Source organism: Mesoplodon densirostris, chromosome 11 (assembly GCF_025265405.1).
Source record: "Mesoplodon densirostris isolate mMesDen1 chromosome 11, mMesDen1 primary haplotype, whole genome shotgun sequence".
NCBI classification, from domain to species: domain Eukaryota; kingdom Metazoa; phylum Chordata; class Mammalia; order Artiodactyla; family Ziphiidae; genus Mesoplodon; species Mesoplodon densirostris.
The window spans coordinates 98105465-98131911 of NC_082671.1; the positions used below are offsets into that span (position 1 = coordinate 98105465).

The window sequence follows — 26447 nt, forward strand, 5'->3', positions numbered from 1 at the left end:
GCCTGGTTTATATTTAATTTCTTTAATTCCTTCTCTCCTTTAGGGAAGGTACTTGTAATTGTCCCATTTTTTTCAGGTGATGTAAGGTAACTTGTCCAAGGCCTATCCACTATTCTCCCCAACACACTACCTTCCCCACCCCCCAGCACCAGGAAGAATAGAGGACTACTCCAGCTTCAAAATCTGTGCTTCTTCCACTATGAGCAGCTTCCAAAATCAACAAGATGCAATCATTTACTCAGTGATAGCAACTATCATAAAAAATGCAGCTGCAATATAACTGCTTCTTAAATAATCAATCTTTTGATCTTTCAATAAGCAAGAAAATGTGAAAATTACATACTTTAAAAAGGTATCACATAACACTGAAAACTCCAGACTTCGCTTTTATGTATTGTTGAGCTGTGGTCACAAAAAAGTCTACTAGATTGCATGATTTTAAGTAGAAAAAACAAACAAGGTGATTCTCCTTGCTACCCCTAAAGCACTGCTAACCCAGTGTGATTTATATATCATATAAGCAATAACTATTTGTTGAATTAATTAGAAAAAAATAGAGAATAGGAAAAAACTAACCACATAATTAAAAACTGAAATGCATTTTGCTGTGCACATGCATAGTCTAATATATCTGAAACAAATTGTGTAAGTATATTTCATTAATGGTTTCAGAATATATTTTTGCAATTATTCTTTGTCAAGAAATAAATCTATTCAAAATTTACTTTTTTTTTTCTTTTTAAGCCAGGGTGATGATTACATCTGTTTAATTTCTTGTATGTTTACAAAGTTTACTTTTGTTTGAAGTTTTGTCTTAAGTGCTCCTTAAATTAACTGTCACTTCTTGGAGTAAGGGTTAAAGCTTGGCACAGTACCCAGACTAGAAAATAAAGTCAGTCTTATAACGGAGGCTTAGTTTACTTCTCCACTCTTTTTTTTTTTTTTTTTTAAATCGGGGTATAGTTGCTTTACAATGGTGTGTTAGTTTCTGCTGTACAACGAAGTGAATCAGCTATATGTATACATATATCCCCTCCCTCTTGGACCTCCCCCCCATCCCACTCCTCTAGGTAACCACAGGGCACAGAGCTGAGCTCCCTGTGCTGTATGGCAGGTTCCCACTAACTGTCTGTTTTACACATGGTAGTGTATATATGTCAATCCCAATCTCCCAATTCATCCGACCCCCCTTCCCCCCTGCCCAGTGTCCACACGTCTGTTGTCCATGTCTGCATCTCTATTCCTGCCCTGCAAATAGGTTCATCTGTACCATTTTTCTAGATTCCACATATATGCGTTAATATACAATATTTGTTCCACTCCAGTCAAGAAGCCTACTAATCGGGTATTTGGATACTAATATCTCATTAAATATATTGATATTCAAAGAGTTAGAATTTTCTGTGAAGTATTTCAGTTATATTTTGTTTTGTGAGTAAAAACAGCTTATCACTCCAACTTCTTATTAAGAGCTCTTTGAGTGTTCACTATGTGATTATATGAGTGAATATATATCAGTTTTGTCTTTTCTATTATCTGAAACATGGAGTTATATTTTTCACTTTACTAGCTCTAAGTTACTATAGAATTATATTTATTTGATATAATAAAATCCAGTTTTAACATAAACTTCAAGTTAAGAGAAAATTAATCCTTTACACAGTTTTTTGCCTTTTTTAGGCAGTTTTCAGGAGCTAGAAAAAGCTTTCTTTTTTAAAATTCCAAGTAACACACAGCGAAAAGATACTTCTTCATCTTGTAAATTCAAAATTTATTTTTGGCAACACAGCCTGCAGTTATAAATTGAATCTCCCGTATGAATCACTGAATTAAAAATGAAATACCAAAGTCACATCCAATGACTCCTATATGTAATATATGCCATTGTCAGATCAGCTAATTATAGGCATAATAGTAAGAAAAAAATAATACATAAATAATAATAAAAAGCTATTATTTATTTAGTGTGTATTGTACACGGTAATAAAAAAGAATAATAATAAAAAAGAAGCTAGAATTTACTGAGTGTATATTGTACATAAGACATGCAAAGCACTTAAAATATATCACAATAATGTCATGTATTAACATCCCAACCAAAAACCGAAAAAAAAAAGAAAAAGAAGATGAAGTTTAGAAAAGCTAAGCAGTGTTTACCCATAACAGGGTTAATAAGTATCAAAAACTAGGATTTAAAGCAAGTATGTATTACTTCGTGCTCATGTTCTAAAGAAACACGTGTATGCCTTTAACTGAATTTATGGCTATGATAATTTTGTAAGACGTTTATATATGTAGGCTAAATTTAGAATTTTTTCTTGGGCTACAAAATTGACATAACATTCCCAGAGTTCTGTATGAAAATGAAATTAACAATACAGAATTAACAATTGTAAGCAGCACTCTGAAGGAATACTCTAAGATTGAAAACTCTACCCTCATTGGACTAAAAAATATAGGAAACAGAAAAACTCAAAATCTTAAGCTAAAGCTTTTTAAATAGTAACTTTTATTTGGATGGCTAAAATCTAAGGATGCATATATAATGTTGAAAAAAAATTAGTTTGGATAATTTTTGCCAAATTGATGGATTAATTGTTTCATACATTTGAACATTAATATTAACATAATTAACCAAGTAGTCTTTAATTTGGTCTTGAAGTTCAACAAGACTAAGGTAGTCAAAAAGGCAGCAAAACCTCATTCCGGGTAGAAATGTCGCAGAGTGTGTTAGTTTCCTAAGGCTTCCATCACAAATTACAATAAAAGGGATGGCTTAAAACAACAGTAATTTATTCTCTCATAGTTCTGGAGACTATGAGTCCAAAATCAAGGTATCAACAGAGCCATACAGTATTCCCTCTGAGGGCTCTGGTGAAGTATTCTTCATTGCGTCCTCTAGCTTCTGGTGGTTGCTAGCAGTCCTTGGTGTTCTTGGCTGGTGGCTGTATAAAGACAATCTCTGTCTCCCTTTTCACATTGCACTTTTCTCTGTATATCTCTGTCCCCAAATCTTCCTTTCCCTGTAAGAACACCAGTCACTGGATTTAAGGCCCACCCTATCCTGTATGATCGCATCTTAACTTGATTACATCTGTAAAACCTTATTTACAAATGATATCACGTTCCAAAGTCCTGAGTGAACATGAATTTTTCACTATTCATCTCAGTACATAGAGATATTGTACATAAAGTGTCAGGACATTAAGCTATGTGTTTGCAAGGCTTTGTAGCTCAGATTTTACATTGAAGATGGAGGGGAACATACAAAGGTATTGTCAAGAAGCAAGTTGGTCAGCAGGTTGGGGAAAAGTAAGCAGGAAAAAAGACTAATGGCAAGATGACACATTAGGCTATTAAGTGGGAGTTAGGGTAGAGGAGTTTTCAAGGATGATCCTAAATTTCTGTGCAGCACGGTGTCATTCCCTAGTCAAGTAATACAAGGTAGGGGGAGGCATGGGGACTAAGGACAACATAATGAGTTTCTTTGTATAATATGACTTTTTAATTAATTTAAATTTTTATATACACATAATTTTCAAGGTCAAATACTATCAAGAGAGTACAAATCTAAACACACATGTGCACAAAACACATACATATACACAAAGCCAACAACTATCTCCCATCTCACGTACCTGAAATTCTTTTTCTTCCCCCACTGTGTCCAAATTTCTTTTTTTTTTTTAACATCTTTATTGGAGTATAATTGCTTTACAATGCTGTGTTAGTTTCTGCTTTATAACAAAGTGAATCAGTTACACATATACATATGTTCCCATATCTCTTCCCTCTTGTGTCTCCCTCCCTCCCACCCTCCCTATCCCACCCCTCTAGGTGGTCACAGACCACCAAGCTGATCTCCCTGTGCTATGTGGCTGCTTCCCACTAGCTAGCTATTTTACGTTTGGTAGTGTATATATGTCCATGCCACTCTCTTACTTTGTCACAGCTTACCCTTGCCCATCCCCATATCCTTAACTCCATTCTGTAGTAGGTCTGTGTCTTTATTCCCATATTACCCCTAGGTTCTTCATGACCTTTTTTTTTTTCCTTAGATTCCATATATATGTGTTAGCATACGGTATTTGTTTTTCTCTTTCTGACTTACTTCACTCTGTATGACAGACCCTAGGTCCATCCACCTCACTACAAATAACTCAATTTCGTTTCTTTTTATGGCTGAGTAATATTCCATTGTATATATGTGCCACATCTTCTTTATCCATTCATCCGATGATGGACACTTAGGTTGCTTCCATGTCCTGGCTATTGTAAGTAGAGCTACAATGAACATTTTGGTACAGGACCCTTTTTGAATTATGGTTTTCTCAGGGTATATGCCCAGTAGTGGGAATGCTGTGTCGTATGGTAGTTCTATTTTTAGTTTTTTCAGGAACCTCCATACTGTTCTCCATAGCGGCTGTATCAATTTCCAGTCCCACCAACAGTGCTAGAGGGTTCCCTTTTCTCCACACCCTCTCCAGCATTTATTGTTTCTAGATTTTTTCATGATGGCCATTCTGACTGGTGTGAGGTGATATCTCATTGTAGTTTTGGTTTGCATTTCGCTAATGATTAATGATGTTGAGCATTCTTTCATGTGTTTGTTGGCAATCTGTGTATCTTCTTTGGAGAAATGTCTGTTTAGGTCTCCTGCCCATTTTTGGGTTGGGTTGTTTGGTTTTTTGTTATTGAGCTGCATGAGCTGCTTGTAAATTTTGGAGATTAATCCTTTGTCAGTTGCTTCATTTGCAAATATTTTCTCCCATTCTGAGGGTTGTCTTTTGGTCTTGTTTATGGTTTCCTTTGCTGTACAAAAGCTTTTAAGTTTCATTACGTCCCATTTGTTTATTTTTGTTTTCATTTCCACTTATCTAGGAGGTGGGTCAAAAAGGATCTTGCTGTGATTTATGTCATAGAGTGTTCTGCCTATGTTTTCCTCTAAGAGTTTGATACTGTCTGGCCTTACATTTAGGTCTTTAATCCATTTAGAGTTTATTTCTGTGTATGGTGTTATGGAGTGTTCTAATTTCATACTTTTACGTGTAGCTGTCCAGTTATCCTAGCACCATGTATTGAACAGGCTGCCTTTTCTCCACTGTATATTCTTGCCTCCTTTATCAAACCTAAGGTGATCATATGTGTGTGGGTTTATCTCTGGGCTTTCTATCCTGTTCTATTGATCTATATTTCTGTTTTTGTGCCAGTACCATACTGTCTTGATTACTGTAGCTTTGTAGTATAGTCTGAAGTCAGGGAGCCTGATTCCTCCAGCTCCATTTTTTGTTCTCAAGATTGCTTTGGCTATTCAGGGTCTTTTGTGTTTCCATACAAATTGTGAATTTTTTTGTTCTAGCTTTGTGAAAAATGCCAGTGGTAGTTTGATAGGGATTGCATTGAATCTGTAGATTGCTTTGGGTAGTAGAGTCATTTTCACAATGTTGATTCTTCCAATCCAAGAACATGGTATATCTCTCCATCTATTTGTATCATCTTTAATTTCTTTCATCAGTGTCTTATAGTTTTTTGCATACAGGTCTTTTGTCTCCTTAGGTAGGTTTATTCCTAGATATTTTATTCTTTTTGTTGCAATGGTAAATGGGAGTGTTTTCTTAATTTCACTTTCAGATTTTTCATCATTAGTGTATAGGAATGCCAGAGATTTCTGTGCATTAATTTTGTATCCTGCTACTTTACCAAATTCATTGATTAGCTCTAGTAGTTTTCTGGTAGCATCTTTAGGATTCTCTATGTAGAGTATCATGTCATCTGCAAACAGTGACAGCTTTACTTCTTCTTTTCCGATTTGGGTTCCTTTTATTTCTTTTTCTTCTCTGATTGCTGTGGCTAAAACTTCCAAAACTATGTTGAATAATAGTGGTGAGAGTCGGCAACCTTGTCTTGTTCCTGACCTTAGTGGAAATGGTTTCAGTTTTTCAGCATTGAGAACGATGTTGGCTGTGGGTTTGTCATATATGGCCTTTATTATGTTGAGGAAAGTTCCCTCTATGTCTACTTTCTGCAGGTTTTTTTATCATAAATGTTGAATTTTGTCGAAAGCTTTCTCTGCATCTATTGAGATGATCATATGATTTTTGTTCTTTAATTTGTTAGTACGGTATATCACGTTGATTGATTTGCATATAATGAAGAATCCTTGCATTCCTGGAATAAACCCCACTTGATCATGGTGTATGATCCTTTTAATGTGCTGTTGGATTCTGTTTGCTAGTATTTTGTTGAGGATTTTTGCATCTATGTTCATCAGTGATATTGGCCTGTAGTTTTCTTTCTTTGTGACATCTTTGTCTGGTTTTGGTACCAGGGTGATGGTGGCCTCGTAGAATGAGTTTGGGAGTGTTCCTCCCTCTGGTATATTTTGGAAGAGTTTGAGAAGGATAGGTGTTAGCTGTTCTCTAAATGTTTGATAGAATTTGCCTGTGAAGCCATCTATTCCTGGGCTTTTGTTTGTTGGAAGATTTTTAATCATAGTTTCAATTTCAATGCTTGTGATTGGTCAGTTCATATTTTCTATTTCTTCTTTGTGCAGTCTCGGCACGTTGTGCATTTCTAAGAATTTCTCCATTTCTTCCAGGTTGTCCATTTTATTGGCATAGAGTTGCTTGTAATAATCTCTCATGATCCTTTGTATTTCTGCAGTGTCAGCTCTTACTTCTCCTTTTTCATTTCTAATTCTAATGATTTGAGTCTTCTCCCTTTTTTCTTGATGACTTTGGCTAATGGTTTATCAATTTTGTTTATCTTCTTACAGAACCAACTTTTACTTTTATTGATCTTTGCTATTGTTTCCTTCATTTCTTTTTCATTTATTTCTATTCTGACCTTTATGATTTCTTTCCTTCTGCTAACTTTGATGGTTTTTTGTTCTTCTTTCTCTAATTGCTTTAGGTGCAAGGTTAGGTTGTTTATTCGAGATGTTTCCTGTTTCTTAAGGTAGGATTGTATTGCTATAAACTTCCCTCTTAGAACTGCTTTTGCTGCATCCCGTAGGTTTTGGGTCGTCGTATTTTCATTTTCATTTGTTTCTAGGAATTTTTTGATTTCCTCTTTGATTTTTTCAGTGATCTCTTGATTATTAAGTAGTGTATTGTTTAGCCTCCATGTGTTTGTATTTTTTACAGATCTTTTCCTGTAATTGATATCTAGTCTCATAGCATTGTGGTCAGAAAAGATACTTGATACGATTTCAATTTTCTTAAATTTACCAAGGCTTGATTTGTGACCCAAGATTTGATCTATCCTGGAGAATGTTCCATGAGCTCTTGAGAAAAATGTGCATTCTGTTGTTTTTGGATGGAATGTCCTATAAATATCAATTAAGTCCATCTTGTTTGATGTATCATTTAAAGCTTGTGTTTCCTTATTTATTTTCTTTTTGGATGATCTGTCCATTGGTGAAAGTGGGGTGTTAAAGTCCTCTACTATGATTGTGTTACTGTCGATTTCCACTTTTATGGCTGTTAGTATTTGCCTTATGTATTGAGGTGCTCCTATGTTGGGTGCATAAATATTTACAATTGTTAGATCTTCTTCTTGGATCGATCCCTTAATCATTATTTAGTGTCCTTCTTTGTCTCTTGTAATAGTCTTTATTTTAACGTCTCTTTTGTCCGATGTGAGAATTGCTACTCCAGCTTTCTTTTGATTTCCATTTGCATGGAATATCTTTTTCCATCCCCTCGCTTTCAGTCTGTATTTGTCCCTAGGTCTGAAGTGGGTCTCTTGTAGATAGCATATATACGGGTCTTGTTTTTGTATCCATTCAGCCAGTCTGTGTCTTTTGGTGGGAGCATTTAATCCATTTACATTTAAGGTAATTAAAGATATGTATGTTCCTATTCCCATTTTCTTAATTGCTTTGGGTTTGTTATTGTAGGTCTTTTCCTTCTCTTGTGTTTCTTGCCTATAGAAGTTCCTTTAGCATTTGTTGTAAAGCTGGTTTGGTGGTGCTGAACTCTCTCAGCTTTTGCTTGCCTGTAAAAGTTTTAATTTCTCCATCATATCTGAATGAGATCCTTTCTGGGTAGAGTAATCTTGGTTGTAGATTTTTCTCATTCATCACTTTAAATATGTCCTGCCACTCCCTTCCGGCTTGCAGAGTTTCTGCTTAAAGATCAGCTGTTAACCTTATGGGGATTCCCTTGTGTGTTATTTGTTGTTTTTCCCTTGCTGCTTTTTTTTTTTTTTCTTTTTGCGGTATGCGGGCCTCTCACTGTTGTGGCCTCTCCCGTTGCGGAGCACAGGCTCCGGATGCGCAGGCCCAGCGGCCATGGCTCATGGGCCCAGCCGCTCCGCGGCATATGGGATCCTCCCAGACCGGGGCACGAACCCGTATCCCCTGCATCGGCAGGCGGACTCTCAACCACTGCGCCACCAGGAAGGCCCCCTTGCTGCTTTTAATATGTTGTCTTTGCATTTAATTTTTGATAGTTTGATTAATATGTGTCTTGGCATGTTTCTCCTTGGATTTATACTGTATGGGACTCTCTGTGCTTCCTGGACTTGATTAACTATTTCCTTTCCCATATTAGGGAAGTTTTCAACTATAATCTCTTCAAATATTTTCTCAGTCCCTTTCTTATTCTCTTCTTCTTCCGGGACCCCTATAATTTGAATGTTGGTGCATTTAATGTTGTCCCAGAGGTCTCTGAGGCTTTCCTCAGTTCTTTTCCTTCTTTTTTCTTTATTCTGCTCTGCAGTAGTTATTTCCACTATTTTATCTTCCAGGTCACTTATCCATTCTTCTGCCTCAGTTATTCTGCTATTGATCCCTTATAGAGTAACTTTTAATTTCATTTATTGTGTTGTTCATCATTGCTTGTTTTCTGTTTAGTTCTTCTAGGTCCTTGTTAACTGTTTCTTGCATTTTGTCTATTCTATTTCCAAGATTTTGGATCATCTTTACTATCATTATTCTGAACTCTTTTTTCAGGTAGACTGCCTATTTCCTCTTCATTTGTTAGGTCTGGTGGGTTTTTATCTTGCTCCTTCATCTGCTGTGTGTTTTTCTGTCTTCTCATTTTGCTTATCTTACTGTGTTTGGGGTCTCCTTTTCACAGGCTGCAGGTTCGTAGTTCTCGTTGCTTTTGGTGTCTGTCCCCAGTGGGTAAGGTTGGTTCAATGGGTTGTGTCAGCTTCCTGGTGGAGGGGACTAGTGCCTGTGTTCTGGTGGATGAGGCTGGATCTCTTCTTTCTGGTGGGCAGGTCCATGTCTGGTGGTGTGTTTGGGGGTGTCTGTTGCCTTATTACAATTTTAGGCAGCCTTTCTGCTAATGGATGGTGCTGTGTTCCTGTCTTGCTAGTTGTTTGGCATAGGGTGTCCAGCACTGTACCTTGCTGGTCGTTGTGTGAAGCTGGGTCTTGGTGTTGAGATGGAGATCTCTGGGAGATTTTTGCCATTTGATATTACGTGGAGCTGGGAGGTCTCTTGTGGACCAGTGTCCTGAAGTTGGCTCTCCCACCTAAGAGGCACAGCACTGACTCCTGGCTGGAGCACCAAGAGCCTTTCATCCACATGGCTCAGAATAAAAGGCAGAAAAAATAAAAAGAAAAAAAGAAAGAGGATAAAATAAAATAAAGTAGGATAAAATAAAATAAAGTTATTAAAATAAAAAATAATTATTATGAAAAAAATTTTGAAACTAAAAAAAAAAAAAACAGAATTGACAGAATCTTAGGACAAATGGTGAAAGCAAAGCTATACAGTCAAAATCTCACACAGAAGGATACACATACATACTCACAAAAAGAGGAAAAGGGGAAAAAATAATATATCTTGCTCCCAAAGTCCACCTACTCAATTTGGGATTATTCGTTGTCTATTCAGGTATTCCACAGATGCAGGTTACATCAAGTTGATTGTGGAGATTTAATCTGCTGCTCCTGAGGCTGCTGGGAGAAATTTCCCTTTCTCTTCTTTGTTCGCACAGCTCCCGGGGTTCAGCTTTGGATTTGGTCCCGCCTCTGTGTGTATGTCTCCTGAGGGCATCTGGTCTTTGGTCAGACAGTATGGGGTTAAAGGAGCAGCTGATTCAGGGGCTCTGGCTCACTCAGGCCGGGGGGAGGGAGGGGTACGGAGTGTGGGGCGAGCCTGCGTCGGCAGAGGCCGGCATGACATTGCACCAGCCTAATACGTGCGGTGCGTTCTCCCTGGGAAGTTGTCCCTGGATCACGGGACCCTGGCAATGGCGGGCTGCACAGGCTCCCGGGAGAGGAGGTGTGGAGAGTCCCTGAAATTCTTAATTTCAACCCTTTTAGCCATTACTTCTGGTATTTTCTCTTATTTAAACTTATCCTATGTCTTGCTGTTATATGAGGATTTTAACTCTCTTATTCTTTCCCTTCCTTTCTCTTACACCCATCCTTCCACTATAATCAGCTCAAAATCACATTCAGTGTTACCATTATTATGACTATGTAAATAGTTCCACAAATGATCCAAGTAGTCATTTTCAATGATAATATTTCCTTTTGTATGGCTTTCTGTTTTTCCAGGATTTTATTAATTACCTGATAAGTAAATTTGCTTACTTATTTTTAAAGCTATGGTTAAGTCTTCCCACCCACTCCAACAGTTTGGTTCTATAATTTCAATTCAGATTATAGACAATGGTCATGCAGATAATTTATAATTCTCATTTTTATTTTCTTTGAATCATCTCTGTTTCCTCTGCTCTCCACCTCTGATCTGTACTAAATTTTTTATAAGCCTGTTTCATTCTTCTAGCTATTGTTACGGGATTTACCTCTACTAGCACCTTGAAAATTCAGGAGAAAAAGTGACCAAGATCGCTGAAGTAGAAAAGGCATAAAACCCAGAATACAGATAATGACTGAACTTTGAGGGAAGGTGGAACACCTGTTCTAAACTGAAAGATAGAGGTTAAGGATTTGTGTGGATGTAGTTAAATTTCCAGATGGTGGTGAGGGAAGATCAGGAAGCTGAAGGACTGTCCATTTAAGGGCTTCTATTTCTTCTGGAAAATTAGAAGGGAATTTATCTGTTCTGTGCATATGGCAGGATTGACTCTGGATCTTGTAGGAGAGTAACAAAGAGACTGCTTAGGAACAAGTGGTCAAAGAAACCTGGATACTAATAAATGGAAAACACCACCATCTCCTCAATGTCAGGCTCCTTATGCAAAGGAGCTTCCCAAATTATCAGAAAACCACACCAGGCCCAAGATGCTCTCTTCTGCAGCTGATTTTTCCCAATATCTCAAAAAAGTAGGTTATCTACCTACTAATAAATTCCCATGTAAGCTATTAGGAAGATAAAATCATTTCCATATTATCTATGAATTATATGGTTTAAAATTATTGCTTAATATAATAGTTAATATTATATTAATAATATAGTATTTAAAATTATCCCTTCATTTGTACCAATAACTGATTTTCCCCTAGAGGTTTGTGTTCATTGAGTTCTCTATATTATTTTTTATTGGAATATATCATATTACATTTAAACAAGGGAAATGGTTAAGTTCCAAAGTAAATTCCTCAATTCATTTTTGAGTGTGATTCAAATTTACTTTTTTTTCATTTTTGCCTTCTCTTTTAACCACTGAGCTATTCTTACTTATACATGACAATAAGGATACTGATGATATTTATTATCCTTCTTTGAAAATCCCTTTGCAATTTGGAACTATAGCCACCATTTTACCAATTTTATGGTTTGCAACTCTACCCATAATTATACTTATTTCTACTGTGTAATGAACTAATTTTTCTGCCACTTCTTTTCTAAGAATACCAATTCTACATTAATGAGTTTTAAATGTACTCCATTGCATTCTCAGAGAGAGAAAGCTTTTTGCTAACCCAAGACATAAGAAGAATTCCGACAGATAAGTTGAGAAAACTCACATGAAATCTTGCATCCCCTTAATGAAAAGAAAGGAATGAATATTTACCTCAAGAAAGCAAAGTTTCTTTTATATCTCACTATGTAATTTAAATAATAAGATAATACATAAACTAAGAATCTGATTTTTTAAATTATTTTAATTGTAGGCTATGGCACAGAAGGAAGATATGGAAGAAAGAATCACGACCCTTGAGAAGCGTTACCTCAGTGCTCAGAGAGAATCTACCTCCATACATGACATGAATGACAAACTAGAAAATGAGTTAGCAAATAAAGAGGCCATCCTACGACAGGTTCAGTATCTCTATCTTGGTTTTGTTCTGGTCTGTGTGTGTTCTCACCATTCTCACAAAACATGGAGTAAATAAAATATGGTATTCCTTGGTAATCAATCATTCTCTAAAATTTATAACCAAGCTAACTGAACAGATGTGATTGACTTTCAGTGTGTAATCTAGAAACCTATCTTAATAATAATAAAAATAATGACTAATATTTACTTTGGATCTAAACATGAACCAGAAACTGTGCTAAACAGTTTACATGTATTACCTCACTTAAATCCAACCACCACCTGTAAGTACAATTATTATACTGTAAAGTATAATAATTATTATACAATTATTATACTGAGGAGTAAAGTAAATACAATTATTATACTGAGGAAACTAAGGTTCAGAGACATGAATGCTCTCCTAAGGTCACACCTGTGGTAATTGCAGAGTCAATAATGGAAACCTAGGTCTATTCGGCTCTAGAGAAGGAATGGGCAAACTATGTCCCATGTGCCAAAACTATGGCTCTGTTTTATAAATAAAGTTTTATTGAAACATAACCATACCCATTCATTTAATCATTGTCTATGACTGCTTTTGTGCTACAACAGTAAAATTGAATATTTGGAACCGAGACTTTATGATACACAAAGCCTAAAATAATTACCATCTGGCCTTCACAGGAAAAGTCTGCCAACTTCATCTCTAGAGCCTGGACTCTCAATCATTATGCTACATTCCCTCTCCTACTCCAGCTAATGTTACGATTTTCAGTATGTTGCTATTACGGTGTATCTGAAGTCTTAGTACTAAGTTGTATTCCATTTGTCCAAGTTAATACTCACTATTAACTTCTTTTCTTTTTGTTGCCATCAGTAAAAGGTTTTCTTTTTTTATGTGCTGAATTTATTAAGGAATATGGATAAGTAATATATGAAAACATGAGAACAATAATCTCTTTGCACAGTAGGTATGATAGTAGTAACTTATTTTAACTCTAGAAGAGTGGCTTGAAGCCCACAGCCCCTGGTGACTGGTGTTTGCTATCCTAACTGTGACAATTTAAGTGTCTCTTTTTTCATCCCTATTTCAGATGGAAGAGAAGAACAGACAGTTACAAGAGCGTCTTGAGCTAGCTGAGCAAAAGTTGCAGCAAACTATGAGAAAAGCTGAGACCTTACCTGAAGTAGAGGCTGAACTGGCTCAGAGAATTGCAGCCCTGACAAAGGTACTGCAATAAAACAATTGGTCAACCTAGATATACTTATAGAAATGACTAGTAATCAAAATGGAATATATAAAGATTTTCTTTAGGCTTTATGAAGATTAAGTTTATTTAATCTTTACTGTATTGGTCTGTTATTTAGATGAATTTTTACGTTACACATATCTTATTTATGTTGAAATGAATGACTGATATATATGATGTGATGATTCCTTTGCCTATTTAAACATTAACAAAAACGAACAAAATACCACGTCCTTAGAGTTAATTTTCCATGGTTATATTTGCACATATGGATATACATGAGACATAATAATTTAGTAAGCTCAACATAAATTGTATGGTATTAGAAATGTAGGAGATATCATATGTAGTTGATTCCTTTCTGACTATGGTATGAAAAAATTTTGTTAGAAGTTAGACATTAGATTTGTAGAAGTCTAAAGCCATTAAATAGTCAGAAAATGATTTTAATAGTTGTAATTTCTTCTGAACCAATTAAAATCAATAATATTCTGAAGAATGTTCAAAATTAACTGCTATGTTACGGACATTAGATTCTGCAATTATATGCATATTTTAGAACTTAGCAACCATTATAATGCTAAAACGACTATTCTTACCTTTCACAGTCAAATGGAATGGCATTGCTTGAAAGTCACATGTCACTAGAATAAAAGTACAGATTTTGTCACTAAAAGCATGTTTGATTTTTAATATCAATTCAAAAATGTACACACATTTTAGAAGTTCACACAGTCATTACCATGTGCTGTTTTCCACACCACTGCAGTAAACGGGTCAGATAGATATATGAACTGCAAGTTATAAATTCTGGCATTAGGGATTATCCAAAACAATTGATGCAGCAAAATAAAAGTAGACACATATAGTTACTTTTGGAAAAGTAAATAATTAAAGAGGAACAGTAAACTGATGCCTGTTAGTTAAAATAAGATAGTTAAACAGGTAGTGAAAAGACAAACAGTTGACAAAGCAGAAAGTATTGATATAGTTGGTTGTAGAGTATTGGACTAACTAGCTGAATGAAACTTAGTCTGATTAGGGTAATACAATCTGGATCCTTCCATAGTCACTGACCATGCCATAAACCACTCTGGAAAATTCAGAAATGTAGGATTTCTAAAATAAATATAAACTTATTTAATTTTAGAAATATTATTGAAATTATATAAAAAGTGCAAACATAGTAGTAGTAGTATGCTATTTTTTCTTGCAAACACATTTAAAATGACTATTATATGGATTAATATATGTATACTTAGGCTTTTCATCTGAGGAATATAAAGAACTTTTATAAAGAGTTATCTTATTGAACTGAACTATTTTAGGGGGAGTTAGGCAAGTGGCTAAATAATAAAAGTAACTTTTGTAATATTTTAGTGTAAAATAATCATCAATAGTGTCATAAGTAAAATACAAGAAAGTCTAGAATCTCTCCCCCCAAAAACACAATTTAAAATTCAGCAAAAAATTGCCCCAAATTAATCTCTGATGGATTGAGAATAAAGCATAATTTAAAATATAATACTTGTCATATGAGGCTTTAAATATTCCTAAGAATCCTTAACTTAGAATGTAAAAAAAAAAAACTTAAAATAGGTGTCTCATCTGTTTTGCCCTCTATTTTATTTCATTGAGGTCATATTTGATACATATATTCACTTAAGCACCCAAAATAATGTTCTCAGTTCACTCCTACCTGATAATATATTGCTAAAATTCCACTTCATCTGGAATTAAAAGGGAATAGACCCTTTTGATTTCCTCACTTTTCAGCAGTTTTATCCCGCTTAAAAAGTATGAAAATGTTAGAATTCACTCTGCTTGTCCTTTTTACTGCTTTCTCTCCTGACTGGCTCCGTATCAACATTATTTCAGATATACAGTTTTTAGATTATCACCATATTTAATTCATTATTCACACGCCTCTGGTGCTGAGATTTTATTTTCAGTATACTCCCTCTGCTTGTAACCCTTTTATAACATTTGAAGATCAGTCTTTCATTTGCTCTCCCAAGCTTTATGGCTAAAATGATTTTTGACCATTTTCTTATCTCTGTTCTCAAGACCTTTAGGGCCTGTCTCTAGAAGCGGTTTTAGGTATTCATCATTTCAATTCCAATTGGTTTTCAATATCTTATTATTGATCTCCATAGTCTTTTCTACTTCATAATGTTTTTGACTTCTCACTAATTTATGATTTATGCTTAGTTTAAACCTAGGCGCCCTCTCCTATATTTTGAATGATATTGTTAACAATCCCTCATATATTTTAATTGGTCTATAAGTATTTTTTCTACTTTTATTATCTGCCACTATTGTTTTCTTCTCTTTGGCCCTCCTCTCTTTAAATTTGATTGCTTCTCCATTTCCAAATATATTCACATTCTTCTCAAAACTATTTCTGCCTATAAAAGAAAACTGTAAAGTTTTCTTCTAAAACTTTAGCTCGTTTGAAAATTGCCTTGTCACATTAAAGAGTGAAACCAAGATAAGCCCTATATCCCATCAAGGAGTCAAAATATAGCAGATTGTTCTTATGTGACTATAGTATTTACACCAGTTGCTTAAATTGCAGTCTTCATAAGGTTAAGGTGAACATAAAGCAATAGTGGTTGCAAATTGATCCAGTGTTTGTTTAAAGATGACGTCTGAATTTATCCTTTGGTTGATAAGAGTATCTTTTTTTCTACCAGTGGTGTGTGTGTGTGTGTGTGTGTGTGTGTGTGTGTGTAAAAATAGGTAACTAAAGCTCATTTAAGGCTTTTAGAAAGTCAGAAGTGTTGAATAATGGCTAGGGATAAAATTAAAAATTTGGCTTTGGTGAGTGTATATACAATTAAATAATAAACATTTTGGGATCCCAGTCTTATGATTTATGATGTTTACTTCTTTAATTAAAATGCATATTCCTCAGCGAGGACATAATTCATCTTGAATTCCATAAGGTATTTCATTCATTTTTAGTACCAATAAAAAGTAACAACAATAACAGTGATTTAAACATGACAGAATTCTCGTTTAATCTCTGAAGTGAATTTTTCACAATGTTTGGTGTGTTTTCAGTAGTTAAGATGGAAACAGCTAGAAGTTTTAAGGACCTTTGAAAGATCTACTGACTTACTTGTATATTTGAATAAACAGTTTTGGAAATTGAAATGTTCATGCCTTGACTACCTTGAGTCAGTCACCAGATTAATTGTCATAACATTAACTGCTTGTTAAAATGTACTTTTGAGAGATTACAGATATGTTTAAAAATTTAAAATATATAATTTCAGCAATATTTTGATCCGTTTACTGTATTCTTAATTGAATTATAAATTTAAAAAAATATCAAATCATTTTGTGGCATTTGAAGACTATGGTAGCATTCTATGTTGCTTCTGTTGGAAATCTGGGGAGAGAAATTGGTTATTTGTTATTTCTTCATTATTTTCCCGATTTATGAAATAAGAATATCAGAAGGAAAATCTTTCAAAATATAAATGTTGAGTTATTTGCATAAGCACAGCAGTTAAATGTTAAATGTTTATTTTATAGATTAAGTTGGAATTTGTTGCATAAAATAGTACATATGCATATGAACCAATACATGAATAGGTTACTATTTCTTTTCAGGTACTGCATGATATATTTATATATAGTCCTATATTTGCATAAAGTAAGTTTCACTGTTTTAGAATAAACTTATAAAATATAATAGAATATGCTCTGGAGTTAAATTTTGTTATCCTGACATAGGGTACTTTGACTGTTGTGATTATTTAACTTGTAATTATGATTAAAATGTTGATGTAACTTTACATGTGATCTGTGCATAACATACTAATACAATTCAGCTATCAGCAATGTCACATGTGTTGAGCACTCTGCATCTGTGGTAACCTGACATTCACCTCCAAGACATGTAACTAACCTTGGCACTGGGCAAACATTAGCTCACAAAAGGCACTGTGCTGCCTATTCACTTTAGGGCAAACTATTTTGTTGCCATAGCAACAGATCAATGCAGAATCAGTTTTAGAGTGGTCCCTAGTATCATTCAGGAGAATTCACAATAAGTTTTCTTGTCCTCACAGCATTATTGTCACTTTATTTGAGGACTTTTAATCATTTTCATTTACAATGTCGAATTAAGGCTATGTCTAATAATAGGCACTGAGGTTCTACACCTACAGCCATAGTGTGTATTCAGAGACCAGAAGTCATTTTGCAAGTTTGCCAGTGCTGCTGAGGAAGCTCAATCCTGCTTGAATTGGAGAATACTCATAATAATTAACCCCGTGGCTTAGCTTTTTCTCTGATTTCTACAGAGCTGGGTTTATAATAAATTTTGTTCCAAATTTATTTCACCTGAGTCATTGCCTTGGCCTACTCCTCAATACTGAGGTACTTTGTTTCCATTATTTTTAAGTAATATGATAAACAAACAAACCAAAATATTAAACTTTTAACAATCTATCAGAGACATATTCTAGTGTTTGGTTTCCCGTAATTCCAATTATTACATGACTCTTTCAGAGTTGCTTTAATTCATTCTGTAGTGGTCTTTCATTGCCAGCCATCACTAACCTTCCATACCTTAGGTTGGTAGCTTTTTATTTGAGCATATCATTATTTTTCACTTATAACCATCAACTTCATCATGTTCACCAGATTTCAGTGTAGTTCTTTCCACATAAAATTCTATTAAAGTATTAAATTTGCTGTCACATTTTTCTTTTAAGCATTCTGTGCTATGTTCTGTTCAGTGTCAGTGCCTTTAGTTCTGATTTTTCAATTTTGTCCCTCTCCTTTTCCTTGACTCGTTAGTCTGATCCAACCTCTTCTACCTCATCTGATGATTATCAATATGTTATGGAAGCTAAACTACAAGAAATGATCTCCATACGTAGGAAGGTAGTCCTACTGGACTTTACTTTCTATTGCTAAATAGAATTCATCTAAGTTTTTCTTTTCATTTGTAAAAATTATGTTACTTTTATTTATTGATAATCGACCATCTGTGCAGTTCAGTGCTTCAGGAGCTTAAGACTGGACAATGGCAGGTTTGTGTTCAAACCATGCACAGTCTGCATGTTACATTTGGCTGATTTCATTGCTCATAAATAACTCCAATGTTTTGCTGATGCTTGGATGTAACAGGCCTTTGTAGCTGACACATTTCAAGCAATGCTGTTCAGCTGCCTGTTTAAAAAAAGTTTATTTTTTGAAAACTACATTTGCGGTTGGTAGTAGCTTGCTTTACATTTTATTTCAGTTTATTTAGAGGAAAAGTGTTAACCATATCTTACATGTCAGGTGCATTTTTCATATTTCTTAACAGGCTGAAGAAAGACATGGAAACATTGAAGAACGTATGAGGCATCTAGAAGGTCAACTTGAAGAGAAAAATCAAGAACTTCAAAGAGTATGTATTTTAAGACCGTCCCTCTCAAGCATCAGTTTATGGATTTATATTCTACATATAAGAACTGAATGTCTTTCTCAATTATAGGTTATATTTAAAATCATATGAATATGCCCTGTGCATTAAAAAAAGTTTCTGCCAATTTAATCAAAACAGACATAAAATTAAATCCAGTTTTAAAGCTAGAAAAAATACAAAAACAAACCCAAATATTTTTAAGTGATTTTTATGTTAAATTTATTTATTTATTTTTTGAATGTAAGGCTAGGCAAAGAGAGAAAATGAATGAGGAGCACAACAAAAGATTATCCGATACTGTGGATAGACTTCTGACAGAATCCAATGAACGCTTACAGCTACACTTAAAGGAACGAATGGCTGCTCTAGAAGAGAAGGTAAAAGGACCAGTAGAATCACATGATTATCAGCTATGTTCTTATGATCATGTTTGTTTTACACTCTGCTACAATCATTGCATTGTTCAGATGATCCATTTACTTTCCTTAATTTAAAAAAAGCCTGATATATTCTTAAAAGTGAACAAATAGTTTCTGTAAAAATATGTAAGATCAATTTTTATATGAATAAAAAATGTTACATGGTATATAAATCTTACATATTAGCATGATCATACAAGACAAAGGTATTAAAAAGTGTTGCACTTTTGTGATAAAAATATTTCAGTTGTCTTTCACGTGGTGTGCAAAAAAGAAGAGTAAGACAAAAATTAGTATTTTGGAGTGTGTGGGGAGGCTTACTTTGAACCATACAAATGTTTCAAGTAACTGAATCTACTGCTAGTCTAAAAGCCAAAATGTGAGTGAGTTTATATCACCAATAGCACTAGTGTCAGTCCCACCACAGAGTTTAGAAATGCAAAACTTTCAGCTGCATTGTTTCCAAAAAAGTGTTTCTGTACAATCTACAATTTCATTCACAGTTAATATGTCCGATTAATAGTTGGTGACTACCTGACCAGCAAGAGCTAGTGAGCTGGTTGCCAATTCCAGAGTATAAAAAAAGGTAGGGACTAAAACCTAGGTGGAGAAATCATTTTGGAAATTTAGATTGAATGCCAATCGCTACTTAAGCTAGACATTTTCCCCTGCTCCATACAATAAACCAAAATAGGAAAAATGTTTCAATGAAATGTTAAAATAGTTTGATTAATTTACCCATTAAGAAGTCATAGGCCATGCCTTCTTCCCATTCAGCACCAAATGCATGCCAATAACCACACTCTTGTTTTAATTTAACTCTATAAATTTGAAAAGAATACATTATTTTAAATCATGCTTTGTAATACTATAAGAAAAGCATAAAGCTTTTACAACAGTAATACTTTTCTGGCAAGGATTTTTTTCAAATCTATGATGCAAGTTATTTAACATTATGATATGTAACATTAGTTTTTAAAAAAGCTAATATTTTATTTTTATTTATCTAATAATTTAAACATTATTAGAAATTGTTAATTCTGTATTTGAAATAAAGTTCCAGAAATTGAACTTCTAAAATAATCTGATCTTACAATTTCTTCTTTCTTCGGGTAGTAAAAATGAGTTTATCTGAATTCTTCTCTATGATAGCTTTGGCTAATATTTTGCTTTTTATTCACTTTTTCTCATTTGAAAAGTAACCTAATTATTTCAAATTTTAAAAAGACTGCAAAGAGGCAGTCAGAAATAGCTTAAAAGTTAATATTTATCTTATTTGTCAATCCAAGTGTTACAAAATGACATTTCCTATTTAAATTATGTATTTCTAAAAATGTTAAGGTGTCTTGTTTAAAGATTCCATTGAAACTTGGTTTCCATGGAAATGAAAAAATAGATGCACCAAGGAAGGAATCAAAGAAGATTCTTGAGTGATAAAAAATTAATCTACACATTTAATTATTTTCTGTTTTATTTATTATTTATCTGTTTTTTTTTCTTTTCTGTAGAATGTTTTAATTCAAGAATCAGAAACTTTCAGAAAGAATCTGGAAGAATCTTTACATGACAAGGTATTATGGAAGCTTACATTTTGCCCACTTTTCTGTTTCACATTGGTGAATATTTTGTTATAAAATAAATTTGATAATAAATAATTTTAGGATGTTATCTTTTAAAAATATTTTAACTTTTATATTATACATACAGAAAAGTGTACATATATAGGGAGAGCTTGATGAATTTTTACAAACCAAACGCACTGAAAATCAACATCCTGGAAACCCCACTTAGTTAGCATATAATCACTACTCTTATCCTAAAGGATAATCACTATCTTGACTTCTAACAGGGAAAAAACGGTTTTGACTTTTTCATGTTTTATATAAATGGGATAAAAATGTATGCACTGATTTGTGTCTAGTTTGAGATATTATTTTAGCAGAAATGTATTAAGTACCTACTGTGCATAAAATTGTGCTGTTACATTTGCAAACATGAACTTAGTTCTAAAGTACCTGAAAAGTCTAATTGAGGAGAGAAAACACAAAGCAATGAATTGTAGAGTCACAGATGCCAAGTGTCAAATGAATGAAAGATAGTAAGAACTACAGGTAGGAGAGATCAATATACATTGCTGCTATAAAGAAGGCTTCAGAATGCTTTAAGGAAAGATAGGACTGTTTTGCAAGACTTTCAAATACAGTGCCTGTGCCATGCTTACAAGTGCTTAGAGTGGGGAGGAGGTGAGTAGTGAGTTTGATATCTTAAATAATAATGGACATAACCGTTTGGCAGGAATCAGTTATTCTTATTGTAGGATATGTGATAGACTAGGCAGATAAGGACCAGATTATAAAATGTTAAAAGCTCTAATTGCTAATGTGTTTTCCTCCTTCCTTAACATGTAAAATTCTTGTTAGCAATTTTGTCTTATTTCATTTTGTTCAGCATCAGTAAATGAAATAATATAAAATCACTGACTTAAGAAGTGACTTATAGATGTATATTAAACAAAAGATGGAAGGAATGGAAACAGAAAGGAGGGAGAGAGGGAGTAATAGAAGGAAGGAAGGAAGGGAGGAAGAGAGGGAGGAAGGAGGGAAGGAAGGAGGGAAGGGAAGGAGGTCTGGCAACAGTATGTCATTTGGAAGGTATTGGAAAAGATGAGAGAATAAAGATAAGAAAGAACAATTGTACATTTAACTGTATTGAATACTACATATTATGATGTTAATTTAAAAAATAACTGTTTAGTCCCACAGTCAGGATGTACACACCCTTAAACCCGAAAGATAGGTGTATTAGAGCAATACAATATGGTGCCTAGAAGATAGCATCTAATTCTTTCTGAAGTAGTTCAGAAAGTCTACAATGAAGAAGATAACATTTCATCAGGCTCTTGAAGGCACATTTGATCTTAACAAATAAAGAAGGGTAGGGAAGAAGACATAACCATGCAATAGCACAGAGAAAACAAAGATGGTTGATTTGCTGAATCACCAGAAGTTTGCTGTGACTGGTATGTGTTTAAAGAACTAGGGTGTAAACAGATTGTGAATTCGGGACTTAATCCTGTTATGGAATGTTATGTTATCCAAAGCTCTGTGTGCTTCTGGCAAGATCCCCAGGACCCACTCCCCAACCTCCTACCCAAGCCTGTAGCTCAAAAAGTCTGCCCAGGCAACCTGCAGTACTGATCATTCCATGCTTTGCATTCCTGTTCATGTCAATCACTAGAGGCAGCAAATCCCAGGTCATACCTCATTTATGCATATCATTCCATACAGCTGAGCACATTTCCTCATCTAACCACATCTCCTATAACTCCTCAAATTTTCACTCAATTATCTTTAACTCACAGTCCATTATTAGTAAATATCCGTCATATTACTCATCCTCTTCTTTTCATGTTTCTCTTCATTATTTTGATCTCTAAAATTTGAAGTTCCTAGGACTGTCCTTGGATTTCTTCTCTATGTTCAGTCTCTGGTGAGTTCATGGATTTAAATACCATCTGTAAATTGAGAATTTGCAAATTTAGATCACCTACTATACTTCCTCTTCCCTGAGGGAGTACATATATTCAAGAGTCAACCCAGTGTCTCTGTTTGGACACATGGTCATCTCAGTCTTAACAAGTAATCCCCCAAGCCCCCAAACACCACCACCACCTAACCTAATCACCACCAGCAGCAGTCTTGTCAGTAAATCACAACTTCTTTCTCTTAACTACGCAGGCTAAAAACTTTGGAGCTGTTCTTGACCTCTTTCTTTATGACACACCCCATAGCCAGTCCAATAGCAAATTCTCTTAATTCTATCTTCAAAATACAACCAATATCCTTGTCATTCTCTTTCTAACACCATTGTTATCCAAGCCATAATTCTCTTGCCTGTTTTTGGAAGAACATAATAATTTTTTATCTTCCCCACTTCCCAGTCCCATTCATCAGTCCATTTCACAGCCATCAGAATGATCAGGTCATTTCTCTGCTCAGAAATCCCCAATCATTTCCTATCTCACTCAGAGTAAAAGTCAAACGCTTTAAAAGTGGTTTGCAAACCCTTACCAAACCCTGTAAGCATGATTTTCTAAATCCATTCCCATTTGTCTCTCTCCTTAATCTCTCCAATCTAGTCACAATGGCCACCTTATCCTCTCCCTCACCAAAATAGTCCTCCTAAGAGGCATTTGCACCTGCCATTTCTTCTATCTGCCATTCCTTTTCTTAATGTATATTTTAACTCCCTCCCTTTCTCTAGGTCTTTGCTAAAATATCACTTTATTGGAGAGCCCTTCCATTATTCTCCTATTTTCTCCTTCCTACCAACATCCTATAAATCCAAATTGTTTACTATCTTTTCTGCTAGATTGTAAATTACATGAGGGCAAGAAATTTGTTAGTTCACTATTATATCTTAGGGCCTATCACACAAGAGGTGGTCAATGCATATTTGTGGAAATAATGAATAAATGAATTAATAAATGCAATAAGAAACTATCAAATAATTATAAACAAAGATTTTATTTGATCAAACGTGTTTTTTAAAATGATACATCTAGCAGAGGAATGTGTGGGAAAGAGATTGAAGGTAGCAATACATCGTGGAAGCTGGTAAAATAATTCAGGAAAAAGGTAAAAACGTGTGTAATGTAGCATGGTGGTAGAAAGAATTTTAAAAGGAGCAGATAAGAGAAACATTGCAAAGGCCACATTGACAAAAAATTGTGGTGAGAAAAGAAGTATGAGTCCAGTAAAATGTCCAGCATTGGCCACATGGAGGGGGAAAAATAACAGCGATAGAAAATCTGGAAGGACACATTTATAATGTTATAAAATTTATAATCACAAAAACAAAATTAAGTCCTTACATGAGTATTTAATTAAGGGCTATAAGATCACCCTCATCTTCATAAATTTGCAGACTGAAACTGTTAATGCCAATCTGAGAAAATTATCACATGCATAAATTATTGTACCAATATCGAGCTAATAATTTTAACTCATATCAAGTGATAATGTTTTTCTCATCCTTTTAATTTAATCTTCCTTCTCTTTCACCCATGTGTCCTTCGACCATTATAGGATGGTAGAAATCCTTTACTTACTGTAGAAATAAGACCTTTTCTTTATTTTATTTATATATTTATTTATTTATTTTGCGGTACGCGGGCCTCTCACTGTTGCAGCCTCTCCCGTTGCGGAGCCCAGGCTCCGGACGCGCAGGCTCAGCGGCCATGGCTCACGGGCCCAGCCGCTCCGCGGCATGTGGGATCTTCCCAGACCGGGGCACAAACCCGTGTCCCCTGCATCGGCAGGCGGACTCTCAACCACTGCGCCACCAGGGAAGCCCCTTTTCTTTGCTTTTTAAACTGCTGTACTTACTTTCTACTCAGATTTTGAAGTGATGTATACATAGCTGGTCATGACCTTAGTTTTCCCATATGTTTAGAAAAACTTAGCATTAGTGAATGTTAGAGAATGTAGATAAAATTTTATTGACTTCTGCTGTCATATTTTCATTTCAAGGAGAAAATCAGGCATTTTTTGCTGTCATGTCTAACAATATGTAATAAAAGCATGTTAATCATTTTTTCCATTTTTAAAAAGCCATTAAGCTTGGTTGTTTGGTTTATCATAGTTGAGTGTTGGTACTATTGGCATATGCATATCATCTGAGTAACGCCTCTTTGATTTTTAGGAAAGATTAGCAGAAGAAATTGAAAAGCTGAGATCTGAACTTGACCAGTTGAAAATGAGAACTGGCTCTTTAATTGAACCCACAATATCAAGGTAACATTAAATAAAAAGCTTTTTCACCAATAATCAATTTGAATTTCCTTATGGTTTCATATCTCCTCAAGTAAAATAAATAAGTACCTCCTGTTTCTCAGCAGGCATTGCCCTATTTTGATCCATTACTGATTTACAGTTTCTACACTCAAAAATAATTCTCTAATTCAGTAATGCTTCCCTCAAATATGCAATAAAAATATAAATTATTACCTTTTGTATTCTGTATTTAATATATAGAGAACTATGTCTTCTTATATGTTGTAAATGAAGAAGTGGATCCATATATACAGAGATTATGTCTCTTTCCAGGAAGAGTCATTTTCTCTACATGCAGAAATGTTTTCAATGTTTAATTTTGCTGAAGAAACATTGGTATGATCACTTAGTATCTGACTATTTTGTTAAACTAATTACAATAAAGAGGGAAGGAGAACTTAAATGTGTTTAAAAAAAAACTTCAAGTAAACTTGTTTGTACTCATCTACTTTGACTCTATACCTAACCTTAAAAAAAAAAAAAAAAAGATCCTTGTTTACTCTCTAGATAGGCAGATCGAGCTCAATAATTCACATATAATTTTCCTTTGTGCTTAGTGCCTTTTATTTAAAGTTGATAAAAAAACATAGAGGGATTCACCCATTTGAGCATTTATTTGTTAGACAACACAGTATCAGCTATTTGAAACTTTTGACCACCACAGACTTCTAAAAGTACATTTTTCTTGATGCTTATCCTAAGAATGTTAGCTCCACAAAGGCTGAATATTTTGTCTGTTTTGAGTACTATAATCACAGCACCTAAAAACAGAAACCTTGTATATAGTATACTCTCAATAGATATTGTTGAATAAATGAATATCTAGTAAAGCATTTTTTGGATGTTCAGGTGAAAAATCCAAATTAAAAAAAATCCTAAGGATGCTTACATTCTCTTCAATGTGAGTATTAATAAGAACAAAATACAGTATTTTGAATTCAGTTTAGTATAAGAATACAGTTCTGGAGGCATAAATATACCCAAGGAACTTTTAAATATGTAGGTCTTTAATTTTGAAAATAATGTTTATTTTTCTAATGTTTTATTATGGTTTATATATCTGAGGCTATTAATTCAGTGATATACATGGTGATGATGATGATGATGGTAAAGGAGACAGAAAGAGCTGATAAAATGCCAACAGAGTAAATACATAGAACTAGCATTATTCAGTCAACAAATGAAACATATTTTAATAAGACCAAATGGCCATTTCATTGTCTTTTTGACCTTCAGTTTCAGAAATACAGAGTTCTAGAAGTGTTGTCTAAAAGTTCATCACCTTAGTGAGTCATCATGGCAGCCTAACAATGTGACATTAATCCACAATGAAGGATCATCAG

At 34.4% G+C, this 26447-nt stretch overlaps 1 protein-coding gene across 11 annotated transcripts in view; it reads left to right on the forward strand.

The window, feature by feature from the left end:
* Window positions 1-26447, forward strand: part of PPFIA2 (PTPRF interacting protein alpha 2) — a 407328-nt gene that overhangs the window by 291506 nt on the left and 89375 nt on the right. For all 11 annotated transcript variants that reach the window (XM_060111668.1, XM_060111670.1, XM_060111669.1 and 8 more), the window contains 6 exons: window positions 12043-12189; window positions 13265-13399; window positions 18750-18833; window positions 19097-19228; window positions 20779-20841; window positions 24974-25065. In XM_060111668.1, the coding sequence (XP_059967651.1) occupies window positions 12043-12189; window positions 13265-13399; window positions 18750-18833; window positions 19097-19228; window positions 20779-20841; window positions 24974-25065 (653 nt within the window). The remainder of the gene's footprint in view (window positions 1-12042; window positions 12190-13264; window positions 13400-18749; window positions 18834-19096; window positions 19229-20778; window positions 20842-24973; window positions 25066-26447) is intronic.